The 16013-nt window shown below is 37.2% G+C and overlaps 1 protein-coding gene across 12 annotated transcripts in view; it reads right to left on the bottom strand.

The window, feature by feature from the left end:
* Positions 1-1217: 1217 nt before the first annotated feature.
* anks1b (ankyrin repeat and sterile alpha motif domain containing 1B) overlaps positions 1218-16013 on the bottom strand; it is a 173372-nt gene continuing 158576 nt past the window's right edge. For 6 of the 12 annotated variants that reach the window (XM_084407339.1, XM_084407344.1, XM_084407346.1 and 3 more), the window contains 7 exons: positions 14164-14289; positions 12472-12543; positions 11316-11402; positions 10859-10996; positions 9866-10033; positions 3526-3617; positions 1663-2347 (listed from right to left, as the gene is read on the bottom strand). In XM_084407339.1, the coding sequence (XP_084263465.1) occupies positions 2299-2347; positions 3526-3617; positions 9866-10033; positions 10859-10996; positions 11316-11402; positions 12472-12543; positions 14164-14289 (732 nt within the window). In that variant the 3' untranslated portion in view covers positions 1663-2298. Of the gene's footprint in view, positions 2348-2586; positions 3618-6127; positions 6254-9865; positions 10034-10858; positions 10997-11315; positions 11403-12471; positions 12544-14163; positions 14290-16013 lie in introns of those variants that run through there. The other 6 variants (XM_084407340.1, XM_084407341.1, XM_084407342.1 and 3 more) reach the window with 5 other exon arrangements.

The following is a 16013-nucleotide window of genomic DNA, read 5'->3' on the forward strand; positions in this document are numbered from 1 at the left end:
TGCAGTAAACGCTTTACAGATTGGGGAATAAAACGCGCTGCAGGTGAAATCGAGGCTATAAATGTCTGTTAGGTCTCACAGAAAAGCTTTATGAACTTCTCTATTGTTTTATTTAAAAGTTTATACAAACTATAAAGTAAAACGACCGAGTAACCTATCAACGCAACAATAGTTTTTTTGCGGTCTCTATGATTTGAGTAACTGTCCGCTCTTTAGGTGTTGCTGTGTTTCTCCAGATCTGTTACTGCAACGTAACCGAGTTGTGTTAATAAACAGACTGTGTGGAGAAAGATACGAGCTCCATGGAAACAGAGTGCACAAGAAGTGAACCGTATGTCACCCAGCCTGAGGGAGATATAATCCAGAAACTCACACTCAAGTCCTTATCAGAGCACATCTTTTAACACGCTCCCTGTCTTTACTGAATTGTCTCAGCTCCCCAGAGGCCACTGATAAGTACATTCACAAATAAATAATACAAACAATCATTAGATACAGGCCTAGAAAGAAAAAGTGACGGAACAACAGGTACTGTAGATAGAACCGACAGATGGATGGATGGAGATGGAATATTGATGGGTGGGTGGTACATTGATAGAAACAACAAGAGATAGAACAATTCAACAGTAAGTTACGCAAGTAGGTAAGACAATGCAGTGGTGCAGGGATGACTTCAAAACCCGGTAGACTAATTCACCACTTTTTCAATGGCCTTTTAAAATGGGGTTGTGTTGTGCAACGTACACTTCACGCCCCCCAAACTGTTTCTAATAAGAAACTATAAGACAGTTTGGAGTGTGAGAAAAACCCCAATATAAAAGGCCATTGAAAAATCTCCAGTGGTAAATTAGTCTACCGGGTTTTGAAGTCATCCCTGCATGCAAGTAAAATAAAAAACAAGAAAGAAAGGAAGGAACACAGGCCACAGAAAGGACAATGGTTCTACAATCCGGATTTATTCCGTGTGCTTTGCAAGAATATAAATAAAGACCAAACTTACAAAATCTGTGTGCTGGAAGCCCAAGCCTATCTACACAAGTTAGTCCGCAATGATGTCACAAATCCACGGTTGCTCATACCTTGTTATAATGTGTTGAACTTTGACCTGCCTGCAAAATTTTGTACCTTGTTTCCCAATGTAATTTATTGGAATTTTTTTTTTTTTTTCATTCTTTATACATTTTTTGGGTTTGTTTTTTTTAATAACATATATGAACAATGAGTCAACAAAATATTTATTTACAGAACTGTGGCAAAATTCTACAGTGACAATGAGTGAAAATAAGATCTGTTTTTATATTTTCATCTGAAACACAAGTGGAGCCATCCGCACATTCGGTTTCTCTGTAGTACTACAAGATTTTGTTTTTTTTCGGATGGCTGCGTATTCAAGCTTGATGCGTCATATAAAAATAATGTAACGTTAAGACAACATCAGACAAGAATTGCACAATAAGAATAATTAATTATAATAATTGTAAATATTACAGTAATGGTAATATAGTTCTCTATTAAACAGTATATATCAATAATAATCTGCATGGCGCCGCCAATGAAGTTAACAACCATTCTGTAGTGATTTTGGCACGAGACGCATCCATTTCATGGTTGTCCAGTGCAATGAGTTCATTCACATTGTGCATAATCATTTTTTTTTTTTTTAGATTATTAACCACAAACAAACAAAATAAAAAGAGAGAGAGAGAGAGAGAGAGAGAGAGAGAGAGAGAGAGAGAGAGAGAGAGAGAGAGAGAGAGAGAGAGAGAGAGAGAGAGAGAAAAAAAGAAAGAAATAAACAAAGAAAGAAAACAGAAAAGAAAAATACAGCAATTCATGTAAAAGTCCGTTTTTATCCCAGTCCAGACATGCCATGGTATTTTGGACTAGATATTTAGTGAAAAGTCAATGTAGTGTGTCCGAGTTGCCGTAGCGAGACCGTCTCCGCGGTTCTCGCCTTTCCCCGATCCGTCTCTCGCGCGACAAAGTTCCGTGACGGCCGCTGTCCTTTAGAACGCAACTCGAATCGCTGCCTCTTGAAAAGTGTACATTCAATTCCCAAGTCTCCTCCAATCGTTTTTATGCAGTGAGTGTGTATGAGTGCGCGTGCATGCGAGTGTTTCGTTAAAAGGCCACGGGTCCACGTCGGCAGTCCTTGTACGCGGCAAGTCCCAGTTGAAAAAGTCCTCGTGCGAATCCTTACACATGCGTTACGAGAGGCTCCGGTGACGCTTTTAGGTTCCGTATTTGCGGTCCTTATTTGCAATGCATGTGAGACTGAGGGTCCATGTTAGGGGCAGGCTACATTCTCTGAATTCCACTGTAATAGACATGGGCGTCCGCCATTGCCCTGTGAATGAAATCACATCACTTATCCAAAGTGTCCATCAAAAAAAGCCCCCCCTTCTCCAGTTCACATGGACTGCATGCTTTCCATCAACTACACTGCATGTCTCAGGACTGGCTCGGTTTTCTCGGGTTTTCATTCATAGGCAACACCAAAAAAAGGGAAAAGAAAGAAAACACAACAGGAAAAAAAATTTTGGAAAGGAAGGAAAACGCGCGGTTTGAGAGACATTTTTTTTTTTTGCGGATGTCTCGTCGTAAAATAAGCCTCCTTTAAATGCTATCCGACAAACTTCTGCGTCCACAAATTACCTTTACGTTTTGAATTACTGAAACAAGCTCGTAACTCTTGTGCTGTTTAAGAAAAAAAGAAAAAAATCTCCCCTAAAATAAGGGAATTTAAATTACAGTAATTTTTTTTCTCTCCGACAAGCGCTGGTACTAAAAATGAAAACTTCGCTACGAGACGAAACAACTCAAGCAAAATGTCCTTTGGGTGAAGTCCAATCTCCGCTTCTATGCCAGCCGTTTTGAATGCCCCACCTCACAAAAATCCGTTTCCCGCCCTTGTGCCTGCGCTCTCGCTTAACCCTATGCTGTCTAGTCAGAGAGAAAGAAAGAAAGAAAGCAAATTCCGACTCTAAAAACAACATTTGTGTTTATAAGGCTTGTAGCAGCATTACGGTTTAAGTTGTCATTCAAGCAGTCGAGGGGGAAGTGGGGAAAGGCTGAAGAGGCGCTTCCCGGAGAAGCCGAGGAAAGAATAGCGAGGAACGGAGGGAAGGAGAAATAAAAAGAGAGGAGATGGGGGAAAAATTGAATGAAAAACAACCGCTTGCAACACTTTTTTTGTGTGTTTTGGAGGAGGATCGGCAGCGTGGCGGCCTGAAGGCTGACCTTCCCTTATCGTGCTGCGGCCAGAGAGGTGAGGGGGGCGAGAGAGATCAAGAGATAGAGAGAGAGAACGGGGCAATAGATCGAAGGAGAGAATAGACAGCGGCAGCGTCATCATGCAGAAGCCACGGTAAACGGGCGGGCTTGGCCGGGCGGAGAGACGCGGGCTTGTCACAGGTCACTGGGCCCGTGGCTCCGTGGGGGGCCTCTAGAGGGCGCTCTCTGTAAGGCACACACACAGGAGTGGACAGTATTTTGGGTGTATATTAGAAAATAGTGGTCTCATACTTGGTGTTGGCTCCTCTTTTGGCTTCCTGTCCTGGCTCGACTATCCATGGGACGTTTGCGTGGCCCTTTTGATCCATTGAGGGCTGCTCCATCTGAGGTGCACACAGGAGAGAGAGACAGCAGGTCAGTGGGTGCTAGTAATTTAGGGGGTTACGGGCGCTCACGCTAGATCTTGCATATTGTTCGCTTTCGTTCATATGCCTATGTGCAGAATTTGTGTCTTTCTTTCCGTACTGCTGCAGTTTTGAAGACCTAAGCGAAAAGAAGTTTGACCAAAACAGGATATAAACGTCACAAATTGACCTCCTGGCTAAAAATCAAACATGGATGAAACTCTCATTTGGTCAATTTTCATTAATGGTTGAAAAGAATAATATTATAGTAACACTTTACAACAAGGTTCAATTGCTTAACGTTAGTTAAACGTCCACCATCAAGTGACAGTGACACTAATATTGGATTGCATACAGTACTCGCTTTCGCCAAGTTGTGATATTTTTTTTTTGTTTTATGTCAGGGGAAACTTCACATCATCGTTGTGTATCAGACAGGAATAAAGGTGAATTTTACTTATTGTTGCGCAGAAAAAACATACTTACACCATCACATACCTCGGGTCGCTAGCGACCCTATACATAACTAAAAAACAGACATTATTTTGTATATTTCTTTATTGATATTTTGTTTATAATGAATACATGAGGGGGAGTGTAGTGAATGATGGTTAATAATTTTTTTTTTTTTTATTCATCCTCATTTATAATACATCAACTATTTAAAATTTACACAAAAACGTAGAAATGATCAGGAATCTACATTGAAAATGCTGAAAAAGTAGTGTTGCTAGTTAATTAAATACATTTAATTTAAAATGTTACCTATATTATTCATATTATATTGTTTACAATAATAATGATGATGTAATAATACCTTTATAGTTATATCATATTCTGTTTCTCATATATGGAATCTGAAGTAATTTACATGCTTTAAAGGGCCATTCACACCAAGCACGATAACTATAAAGATAACGATAAAATCGTTCTCAGTATTAAAGAATAGCAGAGCTCACACCACAGCTATAACGATAACGGCACAGAGAAACGATATCGTTGGAATCAGAACGATTTTTTTCCAGCTGATGAACGATAAAAACATTGACAGCCAATCAGAATTCATCCAGCTGTAACGAGCTCGAGCATTTAAAGCGACAGACAAGCACGCGCTTGGAATAAACAGAACGATATCATCCGCTGGTGTGAAATATAGTTATCTTTATAGTTATTGTTCTTGGTGTGAACGGTGAACGGGCCTCAAGTCTAGTGTGACTGCCTCTTGAGAGAGAGAGAGAGAGAGAGAGAGAGAGAGGGGTGTGTGATGTGATTGGTTAACCACACAAATGAAATTGGTTGTGTCACACCAACACAAAAACGGTGAAATATCTCCACATTACATAATTCTTAAAACTAATTAATTTGTTATATTAAGTATCGGTGACATAAAATCCATCTTGCAGATCTGCTGTGGTCAAAACTACCCTACAACTAGTACATCTTTATCAACCAATCAAACCACTGTTCCTTGTTGCCACGGCAGCTCAGCCTTGCTCCACATTAAGCTGAGCTATACATGGCTCAGAAACGTGAATCTCTACAGGAACGAACACACGCGCGCACAAACGCAGAGTCCTTTACGTCTGCTGTTGGCTTGTCTTGAGTTCTTTATCAGGTTTTTCCACATGCAGCCGCATGAATATTAAATAACATAATCCCCGCTCTTCCTGGCTACCTCTAACTGCTCTCAAACACACACATGCACACACCCACACCAACTTCATTCTTCTCCACATCCAAATGCTTAAAAAAAATAAAAAACAGTCCCTAATCTTATGCAATAAACCTCTAGTATGAGGCATCGACCTGAAAAGGAGCTTAATGGTTTGATAACGCTCTCAGGGAACGATGAGTTGGTGTCTTGGATAAGAGATGCTGAAATATTTCTATCCCTGTTTAGTCAGCTGATGTTCTGGATGGACAGACCGTCAGAGGACGACAGGAAAGGAGGATTCGGATAAAGAAGAGATCAAACAAACAGAGCAAACTGAACAAAACAAAGTTAAAAAATGAATAATGAAATCAGTTAAAGGAATATTTCAGAGAGAGAGAGAGAGAGAGAGAGAGAGAGAGAGAGAGAGATCGCCATGCGATATGGTGTCAGTTACCTCAGAAAATCATTTCTCTCGTCGCAGTTGGTAAAAACAAAACCCAATTATGCATTTACTGTGGGGCAAGTTTACACAGTAGCTGTTGCCCCACAGACTTCCATTGTACGTGTATTAATGTTTTCTTTTTTTGTCGTTGTATTAAGGATGTTACAATTATTTCTTTAACCAGGAATTTTCCTTTTATAAATTAAGAGAAAAAGAGAAAGGGTGAGAAAAATGACACACACAAACAAACAAACAAACAAACAAAGAAATGGGCTGTCAATTTAGCATTCATTTAGTGTTAAGACTAATTAAAAACACAAATAAATGAAGTCATTGACAGCCCTAAAAATGAAAAGGGGGAAAGATATAAAGGAAAGGAAAATGCAAGAAGACCTGAAAGTGAAGTTTATGTGGATGATTGAGGAGTCGGGAGGTATGAGGAAGAGGAGAAGGATGAAGAGGAGGACGGTGCGGGGTGAAAATATGCCCCAGGGACCAGCGGCTAGAGAGGGACATGACCTAGAAGCGGAACAAAGAGGTCACAGAGGTCACAGCTTGGGAAGGTGAAAACACACACACACGCACGCACGTACGCACACACATAATCAATCAATCAATTATGGTTGATTCTTTAATTAGAGGCATTTTTAATTGTGTTGAAATTAATCATTTGCAAGAATCAGATTATTTTGGGCTTGTCCTTTACCCATGACTTTTAGACTAAACTACTTTAACAACCAGTAGTTTATTCACCATTATGAATAAATAAATGAAATGCCGTTCACTCTCTTTACTTAATTATTCTCAGCTGTAAATGACTCAGTTATATAAATTAGAATGGTTATTTTGTTGTATTTAGTGTAAATGTATTTGTTATAGATTTTTTGGTCATACTTTAGATTAGGGTCAATTTCTCACTATTAACTAACTATTAACTACGACTTTTGCCTCTATAATCTCCTAAATACTGCTTATTAATAGTTAGTAAGGTAGTTGTTAAGGTTATTGGGTAGGATTAAGGATGTAGAATATATGGTCAGGCAGAATAATGCATTAATATGTGCTTTATATGTACTAGTAAACAGCCAATATCATAGTAAAATGCATGCAAATAAGAAACTAGTTAATAGTGAGAATTGGACCCTAAACTAAAGTGTTAAAGTTATCTGTATATTTAAATATATCTTAGCTTCACTACAAACTACTAGCAAAAAGGAGCTAACTACTTTTTCCAAAAGGCTTGACATTGAGAAGTTTGTAGTAATCTATAGCAGATTAGCTGCCAAAACACTGCGAAACATTTTGAAGAGGTTTCATTTTTCAAGACTATCAAGTAGTCAAAAATACCCTTAATTTTAGAATCCCCCATATACAGTGCATTCAGCCGACTGCAGGAGTGGACACATGCAGATGAACAGAACAGAATGAACAGAAGAGAGAAGGATTCCGTTCTCATGGAGCAACACAGCGTATCGTGTCCATATGGAGAAGAGGTACCGCAACATAATGAACAATTTCTCCTACACAAGGGAAAATCAATATCCGAGTACACCACACACAGCCACAGAGAATGCTGTTAGTGTTCAGGGTAACAGCGTGAACACACACACACACACATACACACACACACACACACACACACACACCAACAATGGGCCTTATTCACAAAAAAACACGCAGAACAAATGTACGCTAATCATTCATAAATCCATTCTTACATAAATTGTCACATAAGCACTATTCACGCGGGATAAGTTGAGTTATTAACACAGGATGCCTGTGATTTCATGAACTGATTCAGATAGATCTTGAGATGAGATCATGAGATATTTGTAGTTCGTTTGTGTTACTAAGATCACAGTGTATATTGTCCAAATATGGGTGCTTTCAAAGGTCAGGATATGTGCGTATATATGATTAATTTGGTACATTTTTGCCTGGTTTCAGAGACTAGTCCCAGACTAAAATGCATGTTTGAGCTGTTTTAACTCAAATAACTCAATATCTTAAAATATGTCAGTGCCATTATTTTGTCTCAAGATGCACACCAGTAGTTTTTTTTCTAAGGCACGTTTATAAAAGCTACTTAAATGTTAACTAAGTAGCTTAACTAAGGCCTAATCCTGGCTTTATTTAAGCCATGTCTGTGAAACCAGGCTTTTATAATATAGTCTAAGTTTATACATTATTTATAATATTTGATATGCCTGCATGTAATGTAATTGATTAATGGAAGGAATTAAGAAGATTATCCTCTTTTTATGTCAGATGGGACGTCAACAGTAACAAACTATTATTTCACCCAGAAAAGTTGCAAAAAGGCACAAAATCCAATAAAGTTTCACCGACCAGAAATTTGAGAAATTTATTAGCTTTATTTACAGTATTTATATATATAAATAAAATAATTCAAAAATACTGCTATCATACATATTCTCACCCGGGACTGGATGTCTCAGAGGATGCCCGAGTTAGCGAAAACTTATTAGAACAGGATTGAATGGCACAAGAGAGAAGGAGAACGGGATCTGAAAATGTTTGAATCTACAAAGTCTATTTGAGCACTGTATCTCTCAGAGCATGCATGGTGTCTGCTACACCACAGCTCAATTTAAAGTGCCAAATTGGCCCAGTATTTATACTGTAATATCACATTTTATGCGGACAGTGATCTGGCCTTTAAAACAGATAGAGAAGTTAGGCTTCTCATTAAAAGAGGCTTATTTGGAGTCCTGCAGGCTGGACTCCAAATGCAACTGTTTATTTTCAACCAGGCATCCATCGTTTCTGTCCTGCGTGTAATCCAACTCCAACAGGCAGGGTGTGTTTTATTTTTATGACGAGCTCCCACCTATTCTGGGCCCTTATCCAGAGAGTGGTAATATCCCTGTCGGTGGCAGGGGGGAGAGAGAGGCACCGTGCCCGCTCTGGGGGCACTGGGACGAGGGCAGATGGAGAGGAAGGCTGCCCTGGAGGAAGCCACTTGCTGGAGCTCTGTGCAAACAGCCCTCATCAATCTCTTTCATCCTTAAACGCACTGAAGGGAGAGGAGATGGAGTGTGCCGTTTACAGATCAAACACTCACCTCACCGTCCCTCAGGACAGGCTGCGACACACACGCGCGCGCTGGCGTGCGTACAAACAAACTTTCACTGAGAGGAAGTAAATCTATTGCAATACTCCCAAACACACATTTCTCAATATTGGTTTTAAAAATTCGGACATGCTCATAAACAGACAATCATGCAAACATCGAAATCAATAAAAGTCTATGTTCGTCTGTGCTGTTTTTAATTGGTTTCCAAATGTCTCTAATTTCATTCACCAGAGGTCTTTAGATGGCATAGATATCAATATTACTCAAATAACAAAATTGACACAAAAATCGCTCATTGCTCTTTGGCTTTCTCATTTGATAAGCCCTCTAAAACAAAACAGCAATACAAAGTTAGGCCTAAAAAACAGAAACCGTACAATCAATTTAAATGACATTTCCTATAGATTCTACTGTGTTAAGATGCGAGCTATAACGTGCAACACAACAATTTAAAGTATTTATCTGTCATGTTGTAGCTAAAATTTGAATATGAAGAATATGGCCACATGTCCACCAAAGCGTTTTTAGCCAGCGTTTTTTATTCAGTCGAGACGCTTTGCTTGCTTGAAAACAACTGGAAAATACGCCCAGCTACGTTAAAAAAAAAAAAAAAAAAAAAAAAAAAACGCTTTGGTGGATATGATAAACAAATTAATGTTTACTGATTTAAAAGTTTGGGGTCAGATTTCTATATGAAATGAATGCTGCACAACTGTTCTCAACATTGATAATAATAAAAAGAAATGTTTCTTGAGCACCAAACCAGCATATTAGAATGATTTCGTTGTTATTAAACTGTTAAATTAAAAGCAACAACTTTTGACACACAGCGGATGTTTATGTCAGTTTCAAAACAATGTTCCAAATTAAAATTTCTGGTCACACATTCCAGCAGCTCTGTTTCCCATGATGCATCACTCAGCTTGAGCGCACACACAGATATGGGTTCAAGGTGTGCAGGCGTACATATGTACAGATGGAGGAGGTGAGACGGGCTGCTGTGTTAGGCAAAGTCAAAGGGCAAAGTCACTCACACTCTTGCGTATGTTGACGCGAGGTTTAGGGACAGGTTTGGAGGGTTTGCTGTCGAAGCTCTCGGGAAGAGTGGATGACCCGTGGCCGCTCTTTCTGGCCTGCAGGGCCAGCTGATACGCCACCTCAAACGCCTGGCCCAACGTCAGGATAATCTCATAGGCTAGATTCTGTTCAAAAAAAACAGACACGCAGAGGCGATGAGAGACGCTTTTTCAAAAATCAACTCGCAAATCACTCTTGTGGTGATCTACGCTGTTACAAATCAGCTGAGAAAATGTCGAAAAACCCTTCAAGATTTGAGTTCAATTCAGTGCTACTACACTTGGCAGCATTTTACCACTTCCATAATTTCAGAGCTTAGTGATTTTTAAATGATTAAAAACATGCTTTAAGCATGTTATAAATTATTCATGTGTTGTGACTAGCTGATGCACAGACAGCTCTGTGGTGTTACTGTGACAGGCGGTAACACTGAAGACATCAGCTTACTAAACAGACATTTTCTTTCAAAAAAGAAATGCATTTTAAGCTGACAAAAAGTATAGTTTGTATTTAAAATGACTACACAGATACCAGTATCAAATGTGACATTTAAGTTTGTGATGAAAACTTGTCAGACCTACCAAGTGTTTTCATGGACAATTTTTAGAATCTCATCTTAGAAAATAGTTCAGAACTTAACACTAATATAAAATATAATATAAAATATAAAATTAATATACATTTAAATAATCAACAATACAAATGAACAATAGGCTACTTTCTTTATTTTTTTTACATTAATTTGATGATTCAATTTCAAACCAATTTTCTACTAATCTTTAAGTAATAATCAAATACATCTTCACCAATATATTATTAATAATTTCATTTGTATTTATGAAATGTGGAATTCCTCAAACATGGTTTGCAACACTTGCGCATTTGTAAGTGAGCATTAATGGATGTTTCATTTTTATGAGACATGGGTTTATTTATTATCTGCTACTAACCACATCGAAAGCTGTAAACACGTGGCAGTAATGATGGCTGGATTTCAGGTCCTTGGTGATGTACGCAAATGTGGACAGATCTTCAGGGTCCTGCGCGGCACACGAGATATTCCTGATCTCATGCTCAGCTATGATGTTCTGAACGTCGGAGAAAGGGAGAGAAATAAGAGGAAAAGAATCAGATTTAAATGCATACTTGTTTAACAACAATATTTTTCTATTCTACATTTCTACTAGGACTAAAATACATTTTGTGAGATCTATTCAACGCTTTGTCAGAATACTGTAATGCTCTTTATCTTTTTTTATTTAATGACATGCAATTTATTGTGATTGATTATTCAATTAAATTTTTTATTGACTGACAGCCCTAATTTCTATCTTATAAAGGAAGATGAAAGTTCCAATTATAATCTGTATAAATTGAGACATTATACAGGTAACGGCAGATGATTACCTTGTTAGTGGCATCGATAAACTTGACTCCCTTATAGGAGACAGACAGTACTATGGTGGGGATCTTCTTCATCTGTTCTGTAGACTTCTTACGGAGAGGAAGAGAGGAGGAGAGATCAGCAGACAGTCTTACAGTCTCCAACATTAACATTCATGAGGCCCCATCACACACTGACTGAGATCTGCTTTATACAAACTCAAACACACACTAAATTATTTACACATAATGCCCTTCAATACCCTGCAATAACCCAGATAGAGTGCCATCTCATGAGACAAGTAAAAAAGGGACAAAATAACATTGTGCACTGTTAAAAACTTGGCCTTACTGGGTTTGAACGTTGATGATGATATAGACCGCGTATAGTGTTGCTGGGAATAAAAATGGTTTAGCTGGTCTCCCAGTCTGGTCAGCCAGTGGAAACCAAGCCGTCAAATGCCCAAAACCTCTATAAAACCAGCAAACCTGACCAGGTTGGGAGACAACCTCATGCTGCAGGGGCATAAATCACATGCAGCCGAGGATAATGATGAACTTCAGAGATTCAGAATTAATTTTCATATATTCCTACGCCGTCATATCAGCTGTCAGAGTGGAAAATATATTCATCTGGACCTCATTTCCCCTCTCGCTCTCACTGTCAGTGATTTCCCGTGGATTAGCGCCTCTCTACCGCTCTGTACCTGTCAGAATATTCTGCTTAAAACAAAGAGCGAGAGATAGAGGACCTAAATTTACACCTTCTGAATGTATTAATGTGTTTGTGAAGAAGCAAGGGACGGCACACGGCAGGTCTCAAACTTTCTCTGCCTCATCGAAATGTGCAGCGGGGAGCAGAAAGGAGAACAGATGGTGTTTTACATGCATTCAAACACAGAGCAGGCGAACTGTCCTGGCGTGTTAAATAATCTAATAGGAACGGGGGCCCGGGGGCCATCGAAGTAAGAAAAGATATTTTGAGGTAAAGCTAGGTTAATGCATTTATTCACCGTGGTAAGTTATGAGAAATTTGACGATTATTTCCCTAAATATCGTCTTGTGTGAGTGTAAATCCCAAGTACGCTGTGTGTTCTCGTAGTCCTGTTTTCTCAATGACTGTGTCATAGTGACCTGAGGGCAGCAGGAGGATGACTAGACATGGTGACACAACTCTTACCCTCATTTTTGCGCAGGCATCATGCGTGGACTCTGTACCGCGCAACTCCTTCACCAACATAGACCCCAGATACTGCAGAACAAACACAATCAGAAACTGAGAAACTCATTTATTTTTATTAATTGTATAATTTAAAAAAGTTGATAAAAAGTATAAAAATAATAATTAACCATATACAGTATATGTGTGTATGCATATAAATGTATGTGTATAAGACCACCTCAGTACTATCTCCCTAAGGTTTTCTTTTCCAGCAGTTGGCGTGCACAGATTGTGTGTCACTGTGAGTACAACTTGTCAGATAAATCAATAACTGAATGGAAACGTAGCCGCGTTCAACGAAGTGTGTAGGAACGGAAGAGATCGGTCGGAAAGAGCTTAGTTGTGCTGTGATCTGCTGAAGTGTTACTGCACTGCTGGGTATCAGACAAGGACAACCTTAAGAGCCAGCAGACTGTTTCACATGAAAGCAATCTGGAATCTACCATGCTGTGACAGTATTTTGTAAAGCATTCCGTTAATGTAAAACCCAATCATTTTAAGACTAGATGAGACCGAAATGTTGACCGGCAAGACAGGCGGATGCTACTGTCAGAACCTGTACTACTCATTTTCAATCGCAAAAATCTTATTTCCAAATCCAGTCTAGACCATTCATTTAGATTTACATTAATTACAGATATATGATATTAATCAATCCATTTTTGTATTTGTAGTTTAAATTATTTTTATTTAATTGTATATTCCTCTGTATTCGTAATTCTTCATTTTTATTACATTTTATTTAAATATTTTGTTGTAATATTTTTATTTCATTTTATTTTATTGTATTGAAATATTTATTTTATTTTTTGTATAATTAATTTATTGTAATATTTTAGATTTTAATTAATTAATTAAATTAAATTTATATTATATTTGCCAAGTAGAAATGTAAATGTATTGTTCACCAAAATACACTATGATGAGATTGGCTACCTTATGATCACCTAGCAAAGACTATTTACGAAAGAAGAAATACAGGACAAAACATGAATTTTTCATAAGTCGGGACACTAAAAATAGAGCTAAAAAAGGGGACGTCTGGTCACCCTACCAATAATAAAAGTACAGTATAATAATTGTCAGGTGAGCATTTTAGGAACCATGAGAGTCAGAATCCCCAGTTTAAGTCTAATATCAGTTTATACATTTCTAAAGCATATTTTACTACTAGTCCGACCAGCATTGATTGAGAGTTTCCTGATTCCTTCACAGTTCAACACTGGGAACAAAACTCTTGAACTTTGGCCTCTGTGGTTCAGGCACACATACATGCATGGATTCTGTTCATAAACTCCATCAGTGTTTTTGGCACTGGAGAATAAGCCAATCAAATTTATATGGCTGTTGCTAGGAAACAGAGTGGGTTTATGTAAGCTAATACTAGAGATGCTCGGGCCCAGAGAGAGCTGAAAAAACCTGTATTGATTGAAGGTTAAAACACCGTTATTCACCACTGAATAACTAATAGACTCGTAGATAGCTTTCACGTTCGCTTTTCTCTTTCGTTATCTGATGGCTTACAGGAGCCCGCCAAGGCCGCATCCACTTCTAAATTCCTCGTACACTCACATTTCAAGTGTTTTTTTGGTTCCTGTAGAAACATCTGAGAAACATTCAGAATTTATCACTTTTAAAACCCACACTTACATATGCTTCATAGTCACATGACTGGAATATAAGCTTCTCAGGATGGTGCTGCCAGTACTGCACCGGCGTAGATGATGTCGCCTCGTTCGGAGGTCGTAACGTGATTGGCTCGCACCATTCCCCTTGCTAAAAAAAAAAAAAATAGGAAGTGGGAAAAAACATAAATGTTTGTAATTATATCAAGGTCCAGCATTTAGGTTACAAAAGCTGAAGCTAGATATATACTGCAGGGTTCAGTAACTGAATAGTTGCTAAGCATTTCTTCTCTAAAGGCCTTTTGTTGCTCTTTCAATCTATTAATTTTTTCCCTCTCTTCCTGTGTGTGTATGTATGTATATACATATATATATATATATATATATATATATATGTGTATATATATATAGATAGGTATAGATATAGATATATATGTATGTATGTATATGTATGTATGTATGTATGTGTATATATATATAGATAGATAGATAGATAGATAGATAGATAGATAGATAGATAGATAGATAGATAGATAGATAGATAGATAGATAGATAGATAGTACTGGTCAAAAGTTTGGAAACAATACGATTTTTATTGTTTTTGAAAGAAGTCTATTATGCTCATCAAGCCTGCATTTATTTGATCAAAAATACTGGAAAAAAATTAATAATTTATTACAATTTATTTTAATATACTTTAAAATGTAATTTATTCCTGTGATGGAGAGCTGAATTTTCAGCATCATTACTCTATTCTAAAACAGAAATCTCATTAGTCTTCAGTGTCACATGATCCTTCAAGAAATCATTCTAATATGCTGATTTATTATCAATGTTGGAAACAGTTGTGCTGCTTAATATTTTTTGGGAAATTGTGATACTTTATTTTCAGGACTCATTGATAAATAAAAAGTTAAAAAGAACAGCATTTATTCACACTATAAATCTTTTCTAAAAATATAAATCTTTACAATCACTTTTTATCAATTTAACACATCCTTGCTGATTAAAAATATAAATTTCTTTCAAAAAATAAATAAAACAAATGCTTCTTTTTTTTTTTTTTACTTTTTATTCATCAATACATCCTAAAAAAGTATCACAGGTTATAAAAACAACATTAAGCAGCACAACTTTTTCCAACATTGATAATAAATCAGCATATTAAAGTGATTTCTGAAGGATCATGTGACACTGAAGACTGGAGTAATGATGCTGAAAATTCAGCTTTGCAGCACATAAATAAATTCTATTAAAATAGAAAACCATTCCCCTGTGTGTAATAATATTTGAAATATAATAATATTTCACAACATTACTGTCTTTTGTATTTTTGATTAAATAAATGCAGGCTTGATGAGCATAAGAGACTTCTTTCAAAAACATTAAAATAGTAATGTTTCACACACAAGTACATCTGCTATAATCAGTTTCCAAATTTTCTGGCCTTTTTCTTAGTCTCTCTCTCCCTCTGTGATGATATATGGAACCACAGGGCAGGAAAAACTGATAAATAACAACAACAATAATAATAATAATAATAATAAAAAATGTAAATAAATATTTTCATAAACTTACTAATAACGTGATTTGTTTCAGCGCTGATTAATTAACTAACTAACTAACTAACTAACTAACTAACTAACTAACTAACTAACTAACTAACTAACTAACTAACTAACCAACCAACCAATAAATAAATAAATAAATAAATAAATAAATAAATAAATATGCAACTTTCTCCAGCAAATTACTTTTCACCGACTACATTTACGATAATCATAGATTTCTGGAGCGGAGGGTTCAGAATGTAACTGAATGGTTGCTAAGCATTTGGTCTAAAGCTTTTTGTCGCTCTTTCAATCTTTTTCTCT

This window comes from Rutilus rutilus, assembly GCF_951802725.1.
Source record: "Rutilus rutilus genome assembly, chromosome: 4".
Lineage (NCBI taxonomy): Eukaryota > Metazoa > Chordata > Actinopteri > Cypriniformes > Leuciscidae > Rutilus > Rutilus rutilus.